At 33.8% G+C, this 18,831-nt stretch overlaps 1 protein-coding gene and 1 pseudogene across 1 annotated transcript; one reads left to right on the plus strand and one right to left on the minus strand.

Moving 5' to 3' along the window:
* The first annotated feature begins 69 nt into the window (after positions 1-69).
* On the plus strand, positions 70-15,846 carry LOC117691428 (acetyl-CoA carboxylase-like; annotated as a pseudogene).
* Positions 15,847-15,917: 71 nt separating this feature from the next.
* On the minus strand, positions 15,918-18,680 carry LOC105319315 (uncharacterized). The gene is made up of 2 exons (XM_011416815.4): positions 18,600-18,680; positions 15,918-18,494 (listed from the first exon to the last, which is right to left on the minus strand). The coding sequence occupies exon 2, from the start codon at positions 18,486-18,488 to the stop codon at positions 16,479-16,481; it is 2,010 nt and encodes a 669-aa protein (XP_011415117.2). The 5' UTR covers positions 18,489-18,494; positions 18,600-18,680; the 3' UTR covers positions 15,918-16,478.
* Positions 18,681-18,831: the final 151 nt, after the last annotated feature.

Here is an 18,831-nt window from a genome sequence, read left to right on the forward strand (position 1 = left end):
GTTTAAACACAATGTCCTTTAAAACATTTGAAATGCTTCATTAATTTAATTTTGCATTATGGATGTGTTGTGCTAATTTATTATGATATTGCAGGGTTTCAAATATCTTTACCTTACCCCAGTAGACTTTAAGAAAGTTAATGCCATGAATTCCGTCCACGCGGAATTAATTGAAGTCGAAGGAGAGCCACGATACAAGATCATCGACATAATTGGTAAGTTCTAATAGATGCATTTAGCAGCATTCTACATGAAATATGGACACCAAGACATTTTATGGTTTATTAATAAAATTTGATATGTATATTTTGTATGCATAACTGATTATTATAAACAAATTAAGCAATTGTTTAATGCACCTTTTGTTGTTAATACATGTAGTTCTATAACATACGAGATCTTCTCAATCAATTATTTATTAAAGGTGTATCATTTAAAAGCACTATGGGTAACCATTCATGTATGGCACAGTGATATTCCTTGTTGTTAGGTCGGGAGGAAGGTCTTGGGGTGGAAAATCTGAGAGAGTCCGGAATGATTGCCGGCGAATCGTCTATAGCTTACAACGAGATTGTCACCATCAACCTGGTCAGTAAGATAATTACTTCCTGGGTCAAAGTTCTTGCATGCTTGATCAAGAAGTAGGATGACCCTATATCCCATAAAATTCACTGAATGAACTTGAAAGTAAATGATCTGTATGCTTGGTTTTTAGCTCACCGAGACGAAGTCAAGGAGAGCTTATGCTATACCCTCGGCGTCGGCGGTGGCGTCGGCGTCGGCGCCGGCGTCGGCGTCCGGACCTGGTTAAAGTTTTTGTTGCAGGTCCTGTATCTAAGCTATTACTTGTCCTATCTTCACCAAACTTGCATGGATGATGCATCTGGACCTACGTATGGACTTGAAAGACTTGGATGCTGAATCTGGGTCCTAAATTTCAGATGCTGGAGGAGGTTAAGGTTGTTGGACCAGGTTAATGTTTTTGTTGCAGGTGCCCTTTGATAGCAATATCTTAGTTACTGCTGGTCCGTACTTCACCAAACTTGCATGGATGGTGTGCCTTATGATACTGATGCACCAGACAGGCTTGAGTGCTGAATCTGAGCTATATGTTTCGGATGCTGGAGGAGGTTAAGGTTTTTGGAGCAGGTTAAAGTTTTTGTTGCGGGTGCCCATTGATAGCAATATCTAAGTTTCTACTGGTCCTAACTTCACCAAACTTGTATGGATGATGTGTCTTATGATACTGATGCACCTGACAAGCTTGAATGCTGAATCTGAGCAATAGGTTTCGGATGCTGGAAGAGGTTAAGGTTTTTAGAGCTGGTTAAAGTTTTTGTTGCAGGTGCCCTCTGATGATTATATCTTAGTTACTACTGGTCCTAACTTCACCAAACTTGTATGGATGGTGCGTCTTATGATACTGATGCACCTGACAAGCTTGAATGCTGAACCTGAGCAATAGGTTTCGGATGCTGGAGGAGGTTAAGGTTTTAAGAGCTGGTTAAATAAAGTTTTTGAAACAGGTGCCCTCTGATGATGATATCTTAGTTATTACTTGTCCTTACTTCACCAGACTTCCATGGATGGTGTGTCTTATGATACTGATGCACCTGACAGGCTTGAATGCTGAGTCTTGTTTCGGATGCTGGATAAAGATAAGTTTTTAGGAACAGGTCACATGTTTAATAGATGATAGTACTATTTCAAACTTGCATAGTTGATTTAACTGTAATATGAATGAATCGCAGAGGTAGCTGCAGATGCAGAGCTTGATCTCCATTATCAAGGATGCTAAAAAATAAATCTCAGTTATTACAGGTCCTAACTTCACCAAACTTGAATGGATGGTGTGTCTTATGATACTGATGCACCTGACACGCATGGATGCTGAATCTGAGCCATAGGTTGCAGATGCTGGAGGAAGTTAAGGTTTTAATTGCTAGTGCCCTCTGATGATGATATCTTAGTTATTACTGGTCCAAACTTCACCAAACTTGCATGGATGATGCGTCTTATGATACCAATGCACCTGATGGGCTTGAATGCTGAATCTGAGCCATAGGTTTCGGATGCTGGATGAGGTTTAGTTTTTTGGAACAGGTCACATGTTTTATAGATGATAGCTTGCATAGTTGATTTAACTTTATTATAAATGAAATGCAGAGGTTGCTTCAGATGCAGAGCCTGATCTCCATTATCAAGGATGCTAAAGGAATCTCCTACCTCACTAAAACCAGCTCGATAGATAGATGTGTTTGTTGATGAATGATATAACATGATTCCTATGATATAGTATTGTATGATATGAAACAATATTGTTTGATATGATACAATATGATATCATATGTTATATTATAAAAAGTAATACGATACGATATGATATTGTATCAATTTTTTTGATATTTTATGATATGATATTGTATCATGATATTGTTATGTATAGTATTGTATATTATGATACAATATTGTATAATATTATATTGTATTTTTAATATATTATTTTATCACATGATACAATTACATAAGATTTTGCAAAATATTATATTGTATCCTATGATACAATATTGTATATTCTATAATATGGTATCATACAATATTGTATAATATGATATTGGTTTCAGTAATATAGAATTATATCACATGAAATTGTATTATATGATATTGTTATATTATATAATATTGTATCATACGATATTATATGATATGATATTGGTTTATATGATATATTTTCATATCACATGAAATTGTATTATATGATATTGTAATATATATTATTGTGTCATATGATACAATATGTATAATATAATAATGTATTTTATAATATTTTACTTTATCACATAATATTGTATCATTTGATAAGATACAGTGTTGGAATCAAATTATATTGTATTATATGATATAATATCATATAATGTATCAAATATGTTTCAGTGTCATTCAATACAATATCATGCTATATTATACAATATAATATCATGTTTCAGTGTTATGATGTATTATGTAATATGATATTGTAATATATTACTATATTGTATTACATTTTATGATATTGTATTATGTGATCAAATACAATAAGGTATAACACAATACAATGTCATATCATACGTTACAATATCATATCTCATTATTGTTTATTACGGTATTTTATTGTATTATATGATATATATTATAAATATGACATGATGCAATATTTAATTTTATATCATTGTATTGATTAACATATGAACATATGATTATCATAAAAAAAAATTATCAGATGATATACGATATTTTGTCAAAACAGAATCCATGAATATCCAAGATCATAAAGTATGATTTTCATATAAAATGATAAAGGTGGTCTTATGAAGGTGATGTCTCATAAGGGTGATGCTCCGTCTCGGTGAGCTTAGTAATCTATGATTACCTATGTTTTTAACTGAAGGAAATTTAGTTTATGCGATGTTTATGTAGACATAAGTATGAAGTGGCACGTTTTATTTGTTTACATATTCTATACAGTTAATTTTTGTTTTGTATGTTACCTGTAGAGCTATAGGTATAGGGGCTTACCTGGTCAGACTTGGGCAGAGGACTATACAAGTAGAAAACTCTCACATCATCCTCACAGGGGCTGGTGCCCTTAATAAGGTAAACTTATAATAGTGATGATGATGATGGTGATGTTGATGATGATGATGGCAATTACAATTATGTAGAGGACATTTTTGTGATGATGATTACTGTTTTTCTATTAACATAGATGACCTTATGATGATAATCATCATGACAATTGATAATCATAATAGTAGTGTTAGCAGTGATGATGATGATCATGATGAAGATTTAAAATCATACAATAGGGAAGGCACATTGATTTGCTGCCGTCTGTCTGTCTGTTGGTCCGTCAGTTGGTCCACCAACAGTTTCCGCTCATTTTCTTTGCAGAGGATGAACATATTGTAATGAAATTTGGTATACAGATTTATCATGATAATATCTAGATCAAATTTCATATTGGGTATGATCAAGCAATTTTCGCCAGAGTAATGCCCCTTTGAAGTAGAAAAATTCCAATTGTTTGCAGTTTCCTTTCATTTTCTTTGCAGATGTTTCAATTATTTGCAGTTTCTATTCATTTTCTTCACAGATGTTTCAAAAGGAGGGGGCATAAGTGTTTTATCAACATCTTTTGTTTGAACAGTAGTTACAATGATATCCTGACACAAAATGCTGTTTTAAAAAACACTTTAGGTATTTGAATTGTATTTCTTGTAATTTCAGGTGCTAGGGAAGGAGGTATACACCAGTAACAACCAACTGGGAGGCATTCAGATTATGTACTCTAATGGGGTCACACATGATGTCACAGCTGATGACTTTGACGGAGTCTACAAGATCATACAGTGGCTGTCTTACTTACATGCCTAAGGTAGGGTAATATGTGCCATCAGACAGTAAGCTAATGAGTATAGCTAAAATCAGGCAACTACGTACTGTAGTTATTAATGCAAAAGGGCAATGTAATTTATACTGTAGTAATGAAGAAGAAGAAATAAATATCTTACATTTTCTTATTCAGTGTAAAGGTTCCCCATTACCAATATTGGAAACAGGAGATCCTATAGACAGAGAGGTGGAATTTGTCCCCACAAAGGCCCCTTATGACCCCAGGTGGATGTTGAACGGCAGGCAGAATCCAGGTATAGCAACCTTTTGGTTTTCGGAGATCAAGTTAAAAGCAATAAAAGGGGTAATTCTTACTTGATGAATTATGGTTTAGAAATATATAGATTTCATGGTGTTGGAATATTATGAACTTGTAACTGTAGATGACAAGAATTGCTGGCAGAAAGGTTTCTTTGACCACAAATCTGTCCACAAAATTCTACAACCTTGGGCACAAACTGTGGTTACAGGCAGAGCAAGGTTTGTCTCCCTTGATAGGAAATTTAATAATTATGTAATTTTATTCCAACAGTAAACCACCTGTTACAATAATTTGTGGTAACATTTTAAGTAGCAAATAAAATGATGACTAGCAAAAATTTTGAATGAATTCTTAAAGCATCATGAAATATGAATAATTTATATGAGAATGGACTCGAGTATTGGAACATGTTGTTTGCTTGGTCAGGTTGGGAGGGATTCCTGTGGGTGTGATCTGTGTAGAGACCAGGACTGTGGAAATGACCATACCAGCTGACCCCGCTAACCTGGACTCAGAGACCAAGGTCAGTCTACTAAACTGTGCTAATACTTTAGTGTACTCATTAAGATACCAGGTTCAGTAGACTGGAACCAAATACAATCATATGCTAAACATTCTACAATACAAAAGAAAACTTTAATTGCCGTGTTACCAGCATTTTTCAGGAATCCATTTACATGAAGTTCCAATGTATTTCAATTTTGGGTGAAAAAATATCGGCAAAAGCTACAATAACTATAGTTGTGTCGTCTGTGTTTAGTCAACAAAAAGAAAATAAAATCTTTGAATGTTTTGTGCAATGAATACAACAGGCGGGCCAGGTGTGGTTCCCAGACTCCGCCTACAAGACGGCACAGGCTATGAAGGACTTCAACGGAGAAGAGCTCCCACTGATGATCTTTGCTAAATGGAGAGGTTTCTCTGGAGGAATGAAGGGTACAGAATCTGTTGTTGATTTTGTAGACCAGGCCCTGAGATTATAAAACTTTCTTGAGTACGATCTCGTACTCCAAATCGTACTCCATGCTCCAAATCATACTCGTACTCAAGGTATTGAGGTTATAAAATTTTTTCATACTCATACTCGTACTCCGGCTGAGTACAAAACGGCGATTTTCTGAGTAAGCTTCGAAGCTTTCTCAGTCGTACTCAAGACATTTAATCTAAATAAAATGCAGTGCAAACATATAATATTGTTCATATTGTAACGTTGCGGTGTTATATGTTATGATTTAATCATATATACAATCATGTATATGAATTAAAATGGAAAGTTTTTACCACTTTATTAATGACACATCTACATGTAGATGTAATGGAGGTGAATTTAAGAGTAAGGGGGAACTGCAACCAAGATTATCAATATAACTTTTAGATAGTTTGCTTCATTAATTAATGTACATATACATGTAAATCTACGTACAAAACACTATCGTTGAATAGCTCGATTTTTTAAGAATTCTGTTTTTAGTCTAATACGACCCATACACCCCATCATTTAAAATAAAGAAATCAATGTACATGTATCGTTATTACGGTAATCAATTTCAATCAGATGTACTTGCCGGGTCCCTTTTTTGATTATAGTGAAAATGTAGGTTAGTTTTAAACATTACAAAGGATGGGGGATGCATAAAAGTCTAACACATTCTATTACTTACTTATTAATCAATTATCATTTATGTTGCATGCCACAAAACTTGGAAAGGGAAACATTTTATAGAATAAGCGGTAAATCAGTGGCGGAGTAAAGGAGGTCGCCCCCGGCGCCCCCCACAGCCCTAAAAAAATTGACCAAATAAAGTTAAATCATACTCCTTCTGGCAAAGAAAATGTACAACTTGCGAATCTTAATTATCTTTTTTTTTTTTAACTTGGGGGATTTCTCTACATTAGACTGATTTCAATGGTGCAATATGAAGAAAAGGCGTGTGTTCAATGGTGTAACTAAAAAAAAACCAGAAAAAAAAACATTTTGGTTACGCTGTCCTTGTGTTCAAATATGACCAGTCACCCATATACCCACCTTTAAGTAATTGGTTATACTAACTAGTGTTTTAACGACTCTTCCATTGTTATTATAATATAAGCTGATATATATAGTTATCTTTAATTAAAACTTCATTAATTCACATTGTCCCATTGAACTTGATTTTTAAACTGATTAATTTACAGTCATTCGAAAAAAAAAATATAAAAGGATATGTTTCTTGGATTTCTACAAGACAGAGGAATTTGATGACTGTAGGTCTTAAATCTACAAACCTTTAAAAATTGTAAATAATTTTATAACTTTAGGTATACCGGTAATCACAAGAAGAAATATCTCAAACGTCTATTTGAAGACTTCTTTTTACCCTACAAAATCTCTAGAATCCTGGAGGACTTTGACCTGGACCATCTGGAGGCTCCAGACTTCCTGTCTTATACTGACGCCCCGTCTAACTTCAAATTCTGGATCTACCCCTGGAACTAAATATTTTTAAGAGGAGTTGGTGTTGGTGTGTGTGAGTGGGGGGGGGGGGTCGAATTCTACTTCCTGTGGTTTATCTATACGATTGTTTGTTTGGTTTTTTTTTAATTTCATAGAACAGCTACTGTCTGCATGTGAAAAATATTGGCTTATAAATCGCCTTTCCTCTGTAGTGTCAAAAACGCTGTGAAATTTAGAGTAATTTTGAACAAGGTTTATTTCTTTTTATCTCGAAATATCGAGATCATTATAAAGATGATAAAAACCTATTTTGAAAGTTAAAAAAAAGCAATCTTACTGGGAAATATAGAAAGTAATCAAGAATCAGCAGTAAGTAATTAAACGCAGGTTAAAGGGCATTAGATGTAAACAAAAACTTTTAAGATAAGATTTCAAATTTTCAAGTTTTGTATTGGCAATATTTTTAGAATTATGAAGTGCATATTTGGCTTCCTAGGTGACCATACATACTACATGTAGCTGTAGAGATCTAGATGTGTTCTTTGTCTAATATAGCCCGCAACTTCTTTTTAATTTTACTGCGGGAAGGTAGAGTATCCATTCCGAACCATCTACCAGTATTTGATTTTTATTTTTCAAATATCAAAGAAATTTTACCATGGAACATCACCTACCTTACGGTCTTTATTATTTATTTTGAATTAAAACATCTAGAGCATAGACATGTCTAAGTATACGTAAGGTGAAATGCATTGTTTGGCTTAACATTTGATTATAAACGCTCGAATATAAGGACGGTGGGTCCCGGTGACCCCATAGTCTTAAGAATTATATTAGTATCTTTCTACAAATGACTTTTTTACAATGACATTTGGTGTTATGACATCAAATTTTGTTCTTAAATACACAGTTATGGAAAAACATTAAGTATGATCGATGTATATATTCTGCTTGAAAATTCGGGTAATTTACAGTTAATTAAAAGCTTGTTTATGTAAAAGAAAAAGATAACACTTAAATTAATCATAACCCGCATGATAGAAGCTAGAATTTATGAGAGAGAGAGAGAGAGAAAGAGAGAGAGAGAAAGAGAGAGAGATTTGAAGGGGATTATTGTTATTCTATGCAATCGATTGAAAATACATGTACTACTTGTGATTAAATAGCTTCTTTGCATTTTCATGTGAGAGATTTTTCTCCATATAGCTTAGCTCTGGGAATATTCATCTCTTAAATTGTTTTATTTTATTAGCAAGTAACTATTTAGATAATTCATATAGTTATTCCTTTTTTATCTAAAGTAACCAAATATTTATATGTCAAATGAATCAAAATTAACACATGTATTTCGAATTTTAAAGATAAAAAGGAAAAGGCTTGCTCAAAAATATCAATGGAAATAAAAATGACACAGTACGTGTATGTATAAATTCTAAACACACATTTTCAAGCCTTGACTAAGTGAGAAAAACTTGAACCATCAATAAAACCCCACAAAAAAGGGTTACAGCAACTTTAGTAACAGATTCCTTGAACATGTTGTTTCGGTTTAACGTGGTCCTCGTATTGGAAATTTCAAAAATATTTCAATTAGTTAATTTTCTTAAACTCTCGTGCACATTCCCAAAAATATTGAAATGAAAAACTTGACATGTGTCCTTGGCTTTTGGCATATGTTCATTGATGCAATTCCAATCCCCACCCCACCCCTTCAAGATATTAAATTTTTTTTTCTCACAATAATTTTAAAAGGCAAATATAGTATGTTGCAATTAAATTGGAATACCCATGAAATTTCCTTAGTGTATACTATATGAGTGTGAAAATAAACGGATCTTCTAGGTATTTTTTTGTGATTTTCCCAAGTATATGTTTCTATTTTTGAATTAAACTCTTCCCTGTTTTTCCTAATACAGGAACTTCTCACTAAATATCTTAAGAGATATCCACTTGGGGGCAGTGACTTTCCAGTTTTGTATTGGTGTCGTTTATGACCTTTTCCGGCATGTAAAATATCAAAATTGTTTAAAAGCCAGGAAAACTTAAGATATATCGAACTAAATTCTATGTTGAAATACTCTCTTCATATCCGTGTAAATTCTTTCTTTTATATTAATATCGTTCCTTACAACATAACTATACTTGATCATTACATGCATGAATCACTATCTAAGTCTCATGAGAGAGAGAGAGAGAGAGGAGAGAGAGAGAGAGAGAGATTTGACATAAAAGTGACATAAACGCAATTTGTTGATAATTTTACCAATTACACTGGATTTATCGTGTTGTTGCTAAAAAATTCATAAGTTATAGATGCAGACACATCTCCATGCTTGCAGATGAAGAAGGTTTTATGTACATGTAAATGTGTTACATTTTGTTGATAAATAATTAATCTGAATACATGTACAGTTTGCCTACATGCCAGGACTATTTACATGAAGTACCGTTCTCTGTCTTTCCCCCGAGACGTAAAATTTCATCGATCGGCTTTTGGAGCATACTCCAAATAGTACTCAGCAGAGAACGTACTCCAAAACTTTTATAACCTCGGTTTTTAGAGTCGTAATAAGTGGAGCACATACTCGGAGTACGGAGTATGAGTTGGAGTACGAGTATGGAAAAAGTTTTATAACCTCGGGGCCTGATCTTTAATTTTTTTCACCAGAATTATAGGTTTCATAGTTCTTTTTGAAAGATTTCAGGCAGGGAGGTGGTTGTCATTACAAATTAATAATTTTTCTACTCAGAATGAAACCTAACTAAATGCAAATATGATACTCCTTGACAAGTTTGTGTATGGTTTATATGCTACTCAGGTGACTGTTAATTAAAAGCCTATTGGCCTCTTGTTTTTTAAAGTACACTGAATTTAGACTAAGAATGCATGTTTGCCATCTATGAATGACATGATCTATATGTATATTACTGGTATAATACAATACAAAATAATATTACATTTGTATCTGCTTTTTAGACATGCATGACCAGGTGTTGAAGTTTGGTTCCTACATAGTGGATGCCCTCACAGAGTATAATCAACCAATCATGATCTACATATGTACATTCCTCCCTATGTTGAGCTGAGGGGTGGGGCCTGGGTAGATGTAGACCCCACCATTAACCCCACCCATATGGAAATGTACGCCGATGAACTCAGCAGGTATGAGAGTTAGTATAATTCAAAAATACTATGCTAAGAGGAGTATCGTTAATCCAGTAAATAAATTTTTGCAATGATCTAATTTTTCGCTTTTTGTGCGATTTTTTGACATCACAAATTATTGAATACACAGAAATCATATCCTATATTATTATCTATGGGAAACTTTTTAAATTGCAGAAATTGACTGAGGCTACACATTTTGTCCATTTTCACAAAGAAACATTATACAGTTATTGGGAAATATTTATTTTGAATATGTATGCCAGAGTTTTAATAGTGTTCAAACTTTGAAGAGAACCGTAAACATTTTTCTGAGAATTGACCATTATTAAATAATTTCTAATATTTGGAAACAGTATTTAGTGAAAATATATTGATTTGCTATTTCTTTCTAAAAAAAGAGATTTTTATTTTTAATTGAACTGTTTTACTTAGGGGAGGAGTCTTGGAACCAGAGGGAACAGTGGAAATAAAGTTCCGACGGAAAGATCTGGAAAAGACCATGCAGCGTCTGGATAAGACCTGTAACCAGATAGTGGAGAAACTGACCAGTCCACAGCTAAATCCAGACGAGAAAGCTGAACTCCAGAAAAGATTGGCAGCCCGCCAAGAGAAGTTACTTCCCATGTACCACCAGGTGGCTATCCAGTTTGCAGATCTCCATGACACCCCAGGCCGAATGGAGGAGATGGGTGTTATTACCGTAAGTGTAAAGTCATGTGGAGTAGGGAATACGTTGATAGATAATAATGGAAATATTAATGTGAGAACTTTTCTTTTGAAGCACATTTGTTTTAAAAATGCAGACACAGAAATTTCCATGTTTAAAGTCGCAAATAAAGAAAATTGTTAGTTCATTAATTACCATGTAATGTCATGAATTTTAATATGAGGTCATATTTCTCTCTTCTTTAATGACATGAAGGACATCCTGAAATGGCATAGTAGCCGAGAGTTTTTCTACTGGCATCTGAAGCGAAGACTGCTGGAGAGGCAGCTGAAGAGGAAGATGAAACCGGTCACCCACAATGTGGGGGAGGGAGAGCTCAACTCCATGTTACACCGCTGGTTTGTGGAGGATAGGGGCACCGTTAATGTAAGATCATTCTTCACATCATTACACTTGTGTTTTTCTTTTAGTGATATACTTTTTGCCTATTGTGTTCAACAATTAAATAAAATGTGAATCTATGAAGTTAAGAAACCTCCTTAATTAGCTAGATGATATTTTATAATTGTTGTCTTTCAAATTGAAGTTGAAAGACAGATGTTGGTTTTCATTTTAAATTTGTATATCTCTAAATGTTTTTATGAACATTTGCTTTAAAATTGAAAAATAAGCATTTTTAAATATTGATATTAATCATCAAGATACACATTTTTAACTTGTAAGATTTCACTTTACATTTTTTTAAAGTAATGCTTTCTTTGAGTTTATTTGTTTATGTGTTTGCCAAACCATCACTTCCCATTTTGTATTTTAGGCCTACATGTGGGAGGATGATAAAGCCATGGTTCAATGGTTGACGGAACAGATCCGAGAGGACAGTATGGACAATGCCGTGTCAGACAACATCCGGTGTCTACAGAGAGAGCACGTCCTACAACAAGTCAGAAGGTCCGGCACTTTTACCCCAAAATATGTTCTCCTATCATTTATGTAATATTACTTGCAAAATATGAAATTTCAAGTTGTATCTAAAAATTGTATAATACACTTTTTTTTAAAGGGCAGACAACAAAAAAATAAGATCTGTAATTAACCTGGCCTAATTGATCATCTTTCTGTTGACAGTTTGATACAAGACAATCCTGAGGTTGCTATGGACTCCATCGTCCACATAACACAACACATGACCCGAGTCAAAGGTCAGAGGTCACAAGAATCTTAGCCAACATGGACACGTGATGCTGAGTCGGACTATAGTCATCAAGAACCATAACTCTTGACATATCCATGAACAAATTTTGAATCATTATTTTTTGAATCCATTATTAACATTGTATATTCTTGTCTGAGACAGTTTCCATGGAAATGAAATCCATCACTGTGGACCATCTCATGAGTTAAACTTGTTGATGTTGTTTTATTCAAATCATTTTAGAAATTAAATCCATTGATCCATAACATTGAATTTGTAGTTCAGTAAAAGACTATTAAAGACTTTTTCTTTAAGGGCATTTATAGGGATATTTATTATTAAATGTTTCAATTTCTACAATATGCCATACAGGGTATATAAACGTGTATATATATAGACACGTATTTATAAAATAAGTGCTCAAGTTTATAATTCATATATTTTTAGCTCACCTGAGCTGAAAGCTCAAGTAAGCTTTTCTGATCACCCGTCGTCCGTCTGTCCGTCCGTCCGTCCGTCTGTCTGTCCGTCTGTAAACTTTTTACATTTTGATCTTCTTCTCTAAAACCACTTGGTCAAATTTAACCAAATTTGGCACAAATCATCCTTATAAGAAGGTGAATATTAATTGCAAAAATAAACGGCCAGATTGTATTCAAAGCGGAGAAAACTTCGAAACTGTAAAAAAGGGGGGTGCATTTTAAAAAATCTTCTTCTCAAGAACTAGTGAGGTAAGCTTAACGTAATTTAGCATAAATCATCCTTAGGGAAAGGAAAATATAAATTGCAAAAATTATAGGCGAATTCTGTTCCAAATTTGAGATAATTGCGAAAATACTAATAAAGAATGGCTCGTTATTCCATATATCGTAGACTGGCAATTCATTGCGATAGACTGGTCTTATGACAGGCATCGCCAGTCTACCGCATCTCGAAAACGAGGTTCTTTGTTTGAAGCTGGCAGTTTGTTGTGCAACAGTTCACATGCGAATATAATCTATGAAACATGGAAATAACATTGGTGCTGATTATTGTGAAGTAAATTGAGGTTAGATATTTCAACGCGTTGTCATTTTCACTTGTGAGGGTGGTTTAGCTTGTTTTGATTTTTTCGTTTCATTTTGCTTTTTAACTTGGGAAACAATCGCCTTGTATTTGGAACGTAGACTTCGGTAAATAGGCAGTTGATTGTTTACCTGCGAAAATGATAAAATCTGATGCATTAACAACGTACTAAAGTGCATTTCCCTCTGTTTTTATTGTTTATTAATTTTTAATTGTGTCAACAAGGATCAAACAAGGGAGCAACTTTGGTTGAAATAATCGATTTTTGATCGGTAACTTCGCCGGAATTTCTTTCGAAAGAGAATTTAAAGAAGCCATGTATTCCGAGTTCATAATCGTGTAAATTAAATCCAAAGACAATAAAAAGATGTTTATGAATTTGAAAAGACGTTATCACAGTCTCAGTTAAACCCTGTTGTGATTAATCACCGCGACTGTCTTATGTTTAGAGGTTAAAAATACGGGTGATGCAAACACATATACCGTGCATTGAAAATTACAATCGATAATCATTACATTTCTTGTTGATACTACAATTAGAAGGTTACTTGTAATTATTTAATAAATCTGCCAAATTTATGCAAAACCGTTTGTTTACAGTTATGTTCAAAACTAAAAACTGTTGTAATTGGGTCATAGGGTAGGACTAATTTCTCTAAAATACACAGTGCATAAACTGATTTTGTGTCACCTGGCTAACTCAATTACAAAACATTTTATCTATATAATGTATGAATGCATTAAAAAAATGAAATGAAACAAATTGGATAAGTTTTTAAAAGTTGCCTATCATTCTACGACTGACGCTGAAATGTTTGTTGATCATTGGAATTGTCTTGATAAACATTATATACTTGTGTAGAGAAAAATCAAAAGGATGATGTGCTATAACTGCTTTCTAGGGTCCTTTCTCATTTGATAAATTATTTGAAATCTGCAACAATTTTGGTATTTTTCAAACGAGTAAATAAAAACTTCTTTTAAACAGTTCTGACACATTATAATTATGAGGATATCCGTGCATTATCATTATTTTAAAGAAAATATTGCAGCAGAAAATCTTCTTGGTTTGTAGCCGTTTGTTGTTTTTGAGGGAATATGAAATAATTAATGGGCCTTAGTACAGAACTGATACCTGTATGCCTGACAATACATTAAATTATACATGTATAGCTTTTAAACACATCATGTGACAACATTTTCCAGTCAAGTGTTTTCATCGATCAAGTGAGTAAGGATATAAAACGTCACACAAGTTTACATCAGGTAAACAATTCTTTAAGGAAAGACCAATTAAGTTTTTTACTGTAGCCTTAGCAACTTTTGCCACAGAGTTCTAACACTGCGTACTGCCTTCCAGACTAGCTGGCGATTCTCTGTCTGTCAATCTTTGTTAACTTTCACATATGAGATATCAGCTGTGAAAATGAAATGTATCTTCTCTGCATGGTATATTCATAGAGCTTGGCATCTTAAATAAACACACTAAAAATATTCACTTAGATGTGGAAAATGAGAATTACACTAATTTAAGTTCGATATTTTTTTTCTTAAGTATCAATATACCAAACAAGAAATATTGCAGGTAAATGGTAGTTACCTTTTCCAGTATTTTCATCATATAAAATAAATATGCATTGCATGGCCTCTAAGACAACATATTAATGAAATAAAATATTGGCATCCTTTAATTGTGTAGAATCAAAATGTTCAAATTATGATTACACACAATGAGGTAGGCCTACAATGGGTGCTGATTTTTTAACTGATATACGTCTTAGGAAATGTATGATTTTTTTTATCTTAAATGAGCTAATACTGTTCACATATGTGCAAAAACTGTAGGAAATAATATACTGGTGTTATATATAATTAATATATCACAATACATTTTCACCCCTACCCCTTTATAAAATATTGAGTTTTAGGTCAGAAAATTATCATGGTACTTAACTTTGCTAAATATTAAATTTTACTGTTCTTAATTATTTAAGGACACACGAGACGTTCCTCAATTTTATATAATTTTCCTTGATAAATTATTCCTTATTTATTAAAATTTAAACCTGTTAATTCGCAAATATTCAAGGTTTATTACCAGGCTATTTTTAGAGCTATAATATTTAGAATTTTCCTTAAAATAGCATGCAAAATGCATTTGAATGCTTATAAATAAAGTCATTGTATATATTTTCAATTGAACACTTTATATCTAAATAAAAAAGTATCATATAACAGGAAAATATAATTATGGAATTACTTGGTGGAAATCTTCACATTGAGGAAATAGGAAAAAATAGAAAATAATGGAAGATAGGTCGCGTCTGACCGTAAAGTGTGTTAGGTCAATGTAGTTCGCTATTGTTGCTCAGGTGAGCGATGTGGCCCATGGGCCTCTTGTTTAACTATTGTTAAAATTTTCTGTAAATTTAAGAAGAAATTAATTAAATTATTGAACTTGTACACAGAGCTAATTTATGTTTTATCACAGTGATAATGTATTATGAGAATGATTATTTTATGTTCAATGTATATGTCTATATATACTGTATACTGTATTTATTCCATTATTTGATTCATTTTGTATATACATGTACATGAATATAAATCTTATGGAAAACATGAAGTATAGTTTGTTTTTTAAATCAAAATTGATAAGTTTAAGAAATATATTTTATTTACATTCTTGATCACTTCTACAAGATATTGTACATGATAGTTGGTCATTTTATGATAGACTTAATTCAAAGAAAACCTACAACATTTGATTTTGCATCGTCCAAGAGACGCTCATCTTATGATCATGAATATGTTGGATAAATGAGAGGATCAAGAACAAACTGGGAATAGTCAGGATGTAAGATTGGGAGGGGCACCTGACCAATGCTTGTAGAATTATAATAGAATACATTGTGGTTAGTTAGGCAGCACACTGTATTCAAAATTGAGACATTAATATTTATATATAGTGAATTATGTTTATTATTAAATACTTCAAAATAAATCATAACATATACAAATTAATTTTTTTTTCTAAAATTGGAATTTTAGGTTTACAATATTGATAAAATTAACGAATAAATTTGCTCTAAATTAACTAAAGATAAATATACACTTATCCACTGGTTTATACAAATCATAAGTGCATCTCCCCTTTAAACATACTCAAGACAACTTTAGTGAAAACCAACTAGAAAAAACACAATTAACAATGTCAGTGTTTGACAAACAAGAATTCCATACTGCTTGTCAGTGAGTTCATAAATGTAGATCCTGAATTCTCTGTCTGGTAGCAGTTTGTATTTTATTTTGTGGATATTGTCCGAGTGACTGTTGGTATGAGTACAGGGCAGCCTGGAGGTTCCCTGTGATCTGTTGGCAGATCCCCAGGATCTCCCAGGAGATGTCTCTGAGGTCTACAGGTACTAACTCCCCCATATCATGGTGGACTAGGACCTGTAGATCATCTAAAGTTCTTTGTGCTCTCATTGTGTCGACATGTCTAGAGCACAATAACTCTAGCATATACAACAGTACCAAGGGTGGAATATACAAGATATGCTCATTGTTTTGTTTATTAGACTGTTGTTCTGGTATTAATTCACTGATATAGAAGATATCATTGTGAAGTTTGATATCCTGTGCTACAGCCTGTCTCATCTTTGTAGATAAGGACTGTCCCCCTACAGCCTCAGTATACCTCTCTCTGTCTACACGTCTCCTATACATCAGATATGGCTGTGCTAGCCTGACCTTTGTGATATCTATAACAGATAAAGCATCCCTGTACCGGAGTGTCCTGTAATAATACATTGCAATGTATAACATGTCAGACACAAACCCAAACTTGGCTGCTAATTTCATCAAACGACAGGCTACCTTGTCTACAATAAACAACTGTTTGTTAGAACCTGTGTAAGTGTACATGTTGTGTAATATAAATGCAGTACACTGAAAGAAGGTGGCTGTAAATTTCTGTAACATGACAATGTGATACTGTGTCAGCCGCAAACCTAACAACTGTTCTACACTATGTAGATTCTTTTCACATTCATGTAAGCCCGATCTGCTTATTGAATCATATTGAAATATCTCGATGAAAATATCTTTATCAAATTCAACCTCAGAAATCGGAGTGTGTTCACCAGTACAAATTGTAAGTCTAGGATTACACAGAACATTAATGATGTAAGACGCTATGGAGGGACTGTGTAGCAGCAATGTTATGCCCTTCTCATACAATGAATATAGTCGCGTGAATAATGTCTTTTGTGCTTCGCCATAGATATTGCTCAGAAACATGTTGTTCTCTGGAATAAAAAAGTTAGGACACACTCCATCGTACACCCATTTAAGGAGAAGTTTAAAGCAGACCCAGAAACCGGCCAGAAGGTTTTGTGGACACCAGCAAGGTAGAGCAGTTTGTTGAATCGCCCAGAAAACAGTAGTTTTCATGTGATATGAACACAGTAGTTTATCTTCATCTCTCAATCCTTCATTAATTATTTCCTTTAAGAACAATTTCAGCAATCCATAAGTTAAAAATTGTGTGTGATTCATTGAACACACTAGTTTGTATTCCGCCTGTGAAAAAGAAATTCTCCATTCGTTGTCTGTATGATTTCCTAGTCTGTGCCCTATCGCTACAAAGTGACACCCATTTCTAATAATGTCGTTTACAACATGAAATGGGGGCCATGAGTGACACCTGCCTATCCATGAGGAGGCAGGCGGAGGCCAGAAATCACTGACAAAGCAATGGGCAGTATCGTATTCCACACTACCATATATCCCACTACCACATGGTCCGTGAGGTGAAGAACCAGGAAAAACTAAAGAACATGTGACCTCTCTGCACTTTGAACTTGATATATAGAGCATTCCATTCATCCTTACACACGCTGACAACACCACACTGTTCGCTGTTTCTAATGGTAACCATAGTAAAGTGAATCCTGGTGGACTCTCAGAACTGTCACAGAGAATCAGTGCATGTTCTTGTGTGTTGTAAAACTGACACTGAGAGAAGTCCCAGATCACTCGGTGGTTATTGGGCCAATACATGACGTCTCTGTCTGATCCACTCAGTCTGAACCCTTCTCTTTGACTCCCACTCAGCATCACTGTGAACGGTTTATTTAACATTTCGTTGTTTCTCAACATCTCTACAATGTCCCGTATGTCTCTCCTGTAAGTCACCTCTTGTGGGGTCCCTATCTTGAGACACATCCCCACATACACTGACTCGGATATATTCTGAACAGCCATCTTTAACTGAAATTAAAAGGACAAGTTAATTGTCCGATGCTATTTGTCTTTTTTGATCGTGTCATAATACAATCTTAATATAAGTGTTATGTTTAACAACATTTTACTTACTTTTGTTTTGCCCTGTTAAGAGTCCATTGCTGGGGATTTTTGTGTTTTATTTTTAGCCTTGGAAAAACCCGATAGATATCAACAAATTTATAATGAGAGACCCCCCACCCCCTTTCCCAGGTTCCGTACCCTCTGGTTCTTTTACTACTTTTTTTTTCATAAACATAAAGTATATTGCCATATATAACGAACACGACTACAACTAATTTACGGTTGTAACAAAGTAACTTTG

The sequence above is a fragment of the Magallana gigas genome, chromosome 9, assembly GCF_963853765.1.
Source record: "Magallana gigas chromosome 9, xbMagGiga1.1, whole genome shotgun sequence".
NCBI lineage: Eukaryota > Metazoa > Mollusca > Bivalvia > Ostreida > Ostreidae > Magallana > Magallana gigas.